This window comes from Buceros rhinoceros, unplaced genomic scaffold, assembly GCF_000710305.1.
Source record: "Buceros rhinoceros silvestris isolate BGI_N320 unplaced genomic scaffold, ASM71030v1 scaffold24613, whole genome shotgun sequence".
Taxonomy (NCBI): Eukaryota; Metazoa; Chordata; class Aves; order Bucerotiformes; family Bucerotidae; genus Buceros; species Buceros rhinoceros.
The window spans coordinates 2,696-10,275 of record NW_010403361.1 but is presented as its reverse complement, the minus strand read 5'-3'; the positions used below and the strand labels follow the sequence as shown (position 1 = coordinate 10,275).

Genomic DNA, 7,580 nt, shown 5'->3' with positions numbered 1-7,580 from the left:
AGCGTCAGCTGCCTGTGAGCTGCCCAGCCAGCAGCTGGAACAAGAAGGTGCGTGGGCCATTTTGCCTATGCTTGAGCATTCCTCAAGAGAAGAAAAGGCTTCAGGGAGACCTTTATCGAGGCCTTTCAGTACTTAAAGGGGGCCAATCAGAAAGATGGGGACAGTGTTGTTTAGCAACGCCCGTCACAACAAGGGGTAATGGTTTTAAACTAGATACGAGGAAGAAATCTTTTACAGCAAGGGTGGTGAAACCCTGGCACGGGTTGCCCCGAGAGGTGGTAGATGCCCCATGCCTGGAAACATTCCAGGTCAGGCTGGACCTTGGGGCTCTGAGCAACCTGATCTAGTTGAAGATGTCCCTGCTCACTGCAGCAGGGTTGGACTAGATGACCTGTTTAAAGGTCTCTTCCCAAAGCATTCTGTGATTCATGTGGACCTGTGCACAGCACCAGTCTGGCTTGTGGCACTGTCTTTCAGAGTTTTGTGCAGAAAAATACAAGTTGCAATGATTTGATTTCCAAGGAAACTTGCAGGGTCTGCCTGAGCCTGCAGAGACCACACAAAGTGCTCCGAGAAGCGTGAGTGACACCATAAACCCCAAGTCACACCTCAGCCTGAGTATTTTTTATCTTACTTCACCATGAAGGGGTAATTAGAGGAACAGAGACAGTGGAAAAGCAAGTTTTTTTCCGTTGTGGGTGGAAGCACCTGCCTTGCCCTCATGCAGGGTCCCTGTGGCCCTGCACACTTGCCGCACACGGGTTTGCAAGCAGCGCTGAGGTGACCACAAAAGGAAGCTTCTTAGAGACAAGGGAAACTGTAGACCAGCGCGCTGAGGGGACAAGGAATTAATCTGACATTTTTTTAATTGACTAGATTCCAGCAGGAGTGATCTCTTGGCATTTTAAACCTCCACACTTAATTATCTTACTGCCAATCATTTTAGCATAAATACTGGCGTTCCTCTTCTACTGCTGCCCTCGGGAGGGATTTCCCATCCCTGCACCTGACTTTGAACTGGGGAGACCCAGGTGTGCCTGTGGGGAGCCCCAGAAGCACTGCAGCGTGCTCAAAGGAGACGATGGTCCCGCCGTCTGTCCCTCTCAGTGTATGCTACGGTGGACACAAGCCAGACAGGCAGCTTCTACGGTAAGGAAATTATTATGTTTGCTTTCTGCTCCTGATTTTAAGCCTTAAGTCTCAGGATGGACATCTGCAACTGTCCCAACCAGTCCAGAGGCCACCCAGCCAGCGCCAGGGGCAGCCTGGTTGTCCTGGCAGCCTCTCTCAAGCACGCCCAGTACACCTGCAGCCCACAACCTGAAGAGACCCCGCTTCACAGCGGGCACCTGCAAGGGTAAGAGCCCTTTGTGACAATCTCCTGCACCAGTGCGGCCAAACAGGGGTACACTGCCAGCGCCCACTGCAGCCTGCAGAAAGGAGCTGCATGGTTTAACGGTGTGCTGGATGAAGAAATAGTCTCCAGCCACCTCCCAGCGTGAGCAACAGAAGCCAAGCTTCGCTCCAGGGCCTCATCTTGCACTTTTCTGTGGGTAACTACAAAATATTTGTGCCTGGTAGCTGCAGGGAGCAGGACCCCACACCACGCCCCACAGCAGAGAGCGGTGCTGAGGCTCCTGTGAGCCCCAGAGACGTCACTCTGCTCCCTGGCAGGGACAGCTGCTGGTGGGGAGCAGGATTGACTCGCAGCCAGCCTCCCTGGGCAGGATGACGTCTCCTCTCCAAGGGTTTCTATTGCATTACATGATTAATTAGCTGATTAACAAGATGTTGTTGTAGAAGAATCTGTTCTCTGGACACCAGCTCAGGCGAACACCATCCTCTGTGCTAATGAAACTCTTCTGTTCCACGCAGGCATGCACTAATTTAAGCAACAACATGCAAACAAAGAACAATACAGTGAGTAATATGGAGCTTTCAGATGAATTAGCTTCAGCATTCCTGTCTCCAAGGAGAGAAAAGAAAGAAGACAGACAGCTCTGGTGGCTCTGGAGCTACATGGAGCCAGGTGCTGGGGGCTCAGAAGGTTGACTGCTACCTGTCTTCCCCATCCTGCTCTCAGGGGAGGGAGGGCATCAGTCCAAGGCTGCAGGCAGCAGAGGCAGAAGGATGTAGCTCCTGCTGACTGAACATGGTCAGGAGGTGCTGCTGGAGATACCGTAAGCCTGGCTGTGGGCTCCCTTCTGGCAGGATTAGAGCAGCACCTCAACATGGCCCTGGGTCTCAAGGGTTCAAGTGAGAGCCCTGGGAGGGGAAACAGGAAGGGGACAGTGTTCCTGACAAGGCAGGACCTATACCAGTACAAAACCTCCTCCCCCACCCTCAGGCTTTTAAAAGGATTGTGGAAAAAAACCAAAAAAGCACGTAAGAGAGCTAAAGAACAGGATTTGCAACCTCCAGAAAGAGGCTGAACAAACACAATCCCTTTAGTTTATGAGGAGACTGAGAAGTGTTGCAATTTCAGCACGTAAGTTACCACAGTAGGAAATGACAAAGGACTACAGGCTTTTTAATCTAAAAGAGGAAGAGAAAGCCAGTTATGTTCACAAATACATGTTCTGTGCAGCGTAAGCAATGGGACCTGCATCTACCACCCTCAGCTCTTCCCTTCAGCGTGCTTTGGCCAAACACTGTCATTTGGGCTCAGTGCTGAAGTAACTAACTGCTGCTCAGGCCAACCGGTGATGGCTGGGCAGCTAAAAAGGTCCAGTGTCATTTGTGCTGCACAGGTCTAGCTGGCAGGAGGTGGTCAGAGCAGGGAAAAGGCTTCTCTCTGTGGTAAGGAAAAGGGCAAGGAGCAGAGGTTTGCAGCAGCAGTTTTCCAGCCAATTTTAACAAGTTTCCAGTAACTGTTCCTGCCCCACAACAGGCATGGCTGATAGGGGAAGAGCTGAGGCAGGGCAGAAAGCAGCAGTAGCCAAATGGCAGGTACTAGCCTCATGGCACAGAGCCGCTGGCCCATGGTTTAGGGCAGAAGATCCTATCAAGAGGGAGGCTGTATGTGACAGCTGGTTGTGTGCAAAACACTTCGCCACCTCTGGCTTTGTTCTTTGAGCAACTGCACGTGTGCCAAGAGGGCATGGGTTATGGGCACTGCCTCACTGCTCTGTGCTGCAGCGTTCCTCCTGGCAGCCCCGAGGCAAGCCCCACGCCAGGGAGAGGCCTGCGGCCCCAGCCCTGTGAGCCCTGTGGGTGCAGTGCTGCCGCAGCAGAAGGGCCCGCTGCACCAGGCGGAACGCAAGAGTTGTGGTGTGCATAGCTCTGAAGGGAAGGAGAGAAGGAAGCTGGGCTGGTAGGAACAGTGGGTGTTTATCAATACAGAGAACTCACTGCATGTTACCTGCTCTCCCACACACACACACACACCCCCCCCACAGCTGCGCCAGGCAACTCAGCACCTTCCTCCAGGCACAGGAGGGCAGGACTTGTGCCTTCAGTCCACGATGTGACAAGGTGGCTTCCCAGGGAGTTTCAAACAGATGCAGGCCACCTTCTGCGGAGAAGTCCACACGGCTCCACTCACAAAGCCCCGTTCCCCTGCGCCCAGAGGCCACAGGGCATTGTCCGTCCTTGGGCAGGGCCAGGCTGAGCACCTCAGGGGCGCTGGGCCTTCAGACGGCTCCTGCGGCCAGCCTTGGCCCCGCGCTGGGCTCCCTTCATCAGGCCCTTGAACTGGCCCTGCATTTTTGCCCGCTTCCTGGAGGGAGGAAGGAGCAGGAGACTGGGTTAGTCATACCTAACACACAGGGATGCTCCAAGCTCCACCAGGAATGGTGCACGGCTTGGCAGGCAGCTCCCACATGTGCAAAACCCCACCATGACAGAAGGCAGATCAAGCCTGGGTTTTGTCCCCATTCCTGACTCTGAGCCCTTCCCAGATAGTCTCACCTTCTGTTGAGTCCGGCTCTGTTCAGGGGGATGTAGGCGTAGGGGTCAAGCTGGCCCTTCTTCTTCACATCACCTTTACCTTTCTGTGGGATATAGTGACATTGGAGAAGATGCAGCACGAGGGCAGATGCCTACATCCTGTTCCGGTGCAACCTTGCCACCCAGCCAACTCCAAGACTATGCTGCAGGAGCGCCAGCTGAGCATGTGGCCCTGGGAGCTGATTTCCCACCCAGATGATGCTACAGACACCTGCTTTGAGCAGTGAGCAGGAACCAGCCACCGCAAGGGCAGGATAGAGACTCCAAGATGGGGTCAAAATCTTTAGCGACTCCTCTTGGAGCAGAGATCCCCTCCAGCCTTGGTGCTGCTGGACCAGATCTCCAGCACACAAATGGTGCTTTCTGCCCCAGCAAAGCCCCAGGCATCCTCCACCCAAGCCCACCCCGAGGTCTCTCACCTTGGATCTGTACTCTGCACCAAAGGCAGGCTCCTTGTCCAGCTGCCGGTGGATTCCAGAGCCTCCAGCTGGAGAACAGAGAGTGTGTGTTGGAAGGGCTTACCCTTCCCAGTTCCAGGCTGGGGGAGCTGTTCATGATTTTGCCTTCAGCTCTTTGGTGAGAGGACAGCAGAGAAGGGCGACCATTTCCCATGAGCAAAAACCTCTGCTCCAGCTGCCCTGAAGTAGCCCAGCAAGGCCAGTATGTGATTCTGGACCCCTGGGGAGCCCAGGCCTGGGCACAGGCAGAGGACTTACCTCTGTACTGAGAGTAGGTCCCAGCCTCGGGTTCCTCATCATCTGGCTCCTCTCTGAACCGACGCTTCTGGCTTTTCTTCTGCAGAAGAATGCAGCAGGGGGCCCTTCAGCTGGCTTGTCCTTACAGTTCTGCCCTCCCATAGACTCCTGACCTGCTGCTTCCTCATGTGGGGGCCCAGAGACTTCGCAGTCTGCCTGCGCACATCCCTGTCCCCAGACAGCCTCCCACACCCCTCCAAGCAGCTGCCCAGTGTCCCCACTGGCCTCTCAGGGACAGCTGCAGCTGCCTTGGCTCAGACAGGGGTTTAGCACAGTCAAGTTCTCCCAGCATCTCCTCAGGACCATGAGTCCCATACTCACACTGCGGAGTCCCACATCTTGCAGCACATCTGCCATCTCCTCATCTGCTCCTACGGCACAGGACAACACGATCAGTGCAGGATGTGGGTGCAGGAGAGCCCCACTACTGTACCAGCCCCTGGAGTGGGCTGTGGGAGCAGGGTGCCCCTGACAAACCAGGACCAGTGGCCATGTCCCCCTCCAGCGCCCTCCTGGTGATGGATGGGGCTGCCTCCTCTGGGTGGCAGTGACCCAGAAAAGAGCCACTAGGTGTGACACAAGGCCTTGCCAACCCTTGCTGCTTCCACCCACAACTCTCCTCCAGCTCTCACATACAGATGGCAGGGAGAACACCATTCAGAGAACCAGAGCAAGTCTAGCACACCCTGTCACGAGCCCAAGCAGTACCTTTGGTTTCATCATCGTCCACCTCCTCTTCGTGGATGATCAGGCGTCCATCCTCAGATACCTTGAAGTCATGGGTCACTCCTCTAGACCGCTTGGGGCCTGGCTTAGTGGCTGCTCAGAGAGAGATGGGTCAGTGTCTGGGGAAGGATCCACTCCCAAGGGCAGTCATATCCCCAGAGCCCCTGTACATCACACCAGCTCCTGCCCTGTCCATGCCACCCCAGCCACATCTGAAGCTCCACTCCTCACCCAGCACCCGCTGGGACACATTAGGGTCCAGGAAGTTGAGGGGCTCATCCTCTTCCCCTTCCTTCAGCCATGCTTGGCCCTTCTGCCGTGCTTGCTTTCTCCGCTCCTTGCTCTGCTGCCGTTTCTCCTCTTCCTCCTCCTCATCCTCTGACTCAGCCAGGATCTCCTCCATGCTGGGCAAAAGGTAGAGAGGACGATGGAAATGGAACAAGCCCAGGGGAGCAAAACTCAGCCTGCCTCACAGCCCAGAGCAGCCCTGAACACATCCCCAGCATCTCTAGAGGCACCAGCTGAGCAGATCTGATGGGGCTGCTCCTTTTTAACCCCTGGCCCATCTTCACCTGTCTCCTCTCGGCTGTGCCGGTGCCTCCTCTTCATCCGTATCCGTAGCTGCCTGCCTCCGGGCACGCTGCTTGCGGCTTCGGGCTTCTGCCTTGCGGATGTTCACCAGCACCTTGTGGTACTCAGCCGGCAGCAGCCCCTTCACCAGCTCAAAGCTGAGGAGTGCACAGGAAGCAGTCAGTGCCCACCTCCTCCCACACCACTTCCCAGTGAGCTCCCTCGCTGCCCCAGCGCAGCTTCAGTATGACCCAGCAGCCCTTGGCTCACCCAAACTTGCGGATGAACCTGGTGAAGAGGTTTCGCAGCTTCATACGGAAATGGCGTCTCATGTCATCTGAAAGGTTCCCCACGGCCTCCAGCTGCCAGGACAGAGACACTCAAGACCAAAGCACCCCTGTCCTGGGCACCCAGCCTCCCACCCTTCCCCTGCGTAGCCATAGTGTTCACCCTGCTGCTGCTTCCCATGCTGATCCCAGGCCGGGCCACGCAAAGGTCTCCCTGCTTGGCAGGGGTAGCTCATAGGGAAAAGACCTCCTCACTGCCTTCTCAGCCACCAAGATCAAGGTTGTGCTCCTGGCTCTCAGGCAGAAGCAGGGTGCAGCTGGACACGCCTCCAGCTGCCCAAGGCAGCCCCAGCTCTGCCCTGCCATCCTCAGGGCACCCTGTGCGGGATCTCACCATCGCCTGGACGTGCTTGGCCAGCAGCTTGGTGTCCACCAGCAGCAGTGTGACTTTGAGGAAGCCCAGGGCCGCCTTCACCACGTCCCGTGTGCGGGAGGCCAACAGCAGGCAGACATTCTGCAGCAGCTGCTCCACCACGCTCAGCTCCAGGTGGTCTGCAACCACAGCAGGGCTCAGCCACAGCCAGCCTCCTCCTGGCACCCACCTCTGCCAGGGGGTGCTGCCTCGTCCTCCTGTGAGGCCCCCAGCCCCTCACCTCACCTTTGAACTCGAAGAACAAGCGAGTCAGTGCCAGCACTGTGCAACTGATCATGGTGACCGAGCCCGTGAGCCCCGCGTAGACCAGGAGCAGGAACCGCTGCAGGCCCTCTGCAAGAGGGGGACAGCTCAGACCTCTGCTTGTCCCCTGCCCCAGCAGCATCCCTGATCTGTTTCAGTGAGACACCAGCCATGGGTCTGATACCCCCGAGGCTGGAGCGGCTGCAGAGCAGGAGCTCACCTTGTGGGGTGGGTCCGAAGCGAATGAAGGCATGCCCCATCTCTACGAGCAGCAGGAAGGCGTTCTTGCGGGCCCCCACCGACACCTCCTTGGTGCACAGGATGACCTGGAGGCACATGAGCACGTGACATCGCTGCTGCTACCCCACGGTCAGAACCAGCTGGGTCCCCCCAGGGACCATGCTTACCTCCGGGACCAGGGCAGTGATGAAGGGCTCATGCTCCACAGAGAGCTGCTTCACGATGTGAAACAGGCACTTCAGCCGGGGCTGAGGGAAGAAATAACACAGTACTGGTACACCCAGGGACGGACACCTGGCTGGCCCTGCTGCCCGCCCCATCCCCTCCCCTTCCCAGCCACGGCTGACCCCAGCCATGGCCGGCCTCGCTCTCACCCCC

At 56.8% G+C, this 7,580-nt stretch overlaps 1 protein-coding gene across 1 annotated transcript in view; it reads right to left on the bottom strand.

Annotated features, from left to right (window-relative positions):
• Window positions 1-3,588: 3,588 nt before the first annotated feature.
• Window positions 3,589-7,580, bottom strand: part of RRP12 (ribosomal RNA processing 12 homolog (S. cerevisiae)) — a gene marked incomplete at its 5' end in the record, with an annotated part of 6,627 nt that continues 2,635 nt past the window's right edge. The window contains 13 exons of the mRNA XM_010133000.1: window positions 3,589-3,718; window positions 3,910-3,992; window positions 4,368-4,435; window positions 4,665-4,743; window positions 5,025-5,074; window positions 5,412-5,522; window positions 5,661-5,833; window positions 6,002-6,157; window positions 6,270-6,361; window positions 6,681-6,838; window positions 6,945-7,052; window positions 7,183-7,288; window positions 7,370-7,450. Coding sequence (XP_010131302.1) covers window positions 3,616-3,718; window positions 3,910-3,992; window positions 4,368-4,435; window positions 4,665-4,743; window positions 5,025-5,074; window positions 5,412-5,522; window positions 5,661-5,833; window positions 6,002-6,157; window positions 6,270-6,361; window positions 6,681-6,838; window positions 6,945-7,052; window positions 7,183-7,288; window positions 7,370-7,450 — 1,368 coding nt within the window. The remainder of the gene's footprint in view (window positions 3,719-3,909; window positions 3,993-4,367; window positions 4,436-4,664; window positions 4,744-5,024; window positions 5,075-5,411; window positions 5,523-5,660; window positions 5,834-6,001; window positions 6,158-6,269; window positions 6,362-6,680; window positions 6,839-6,944; window positions 7,053-7,182; window positions 7,289-7,369; window positions 7,451-7,580) is intronic.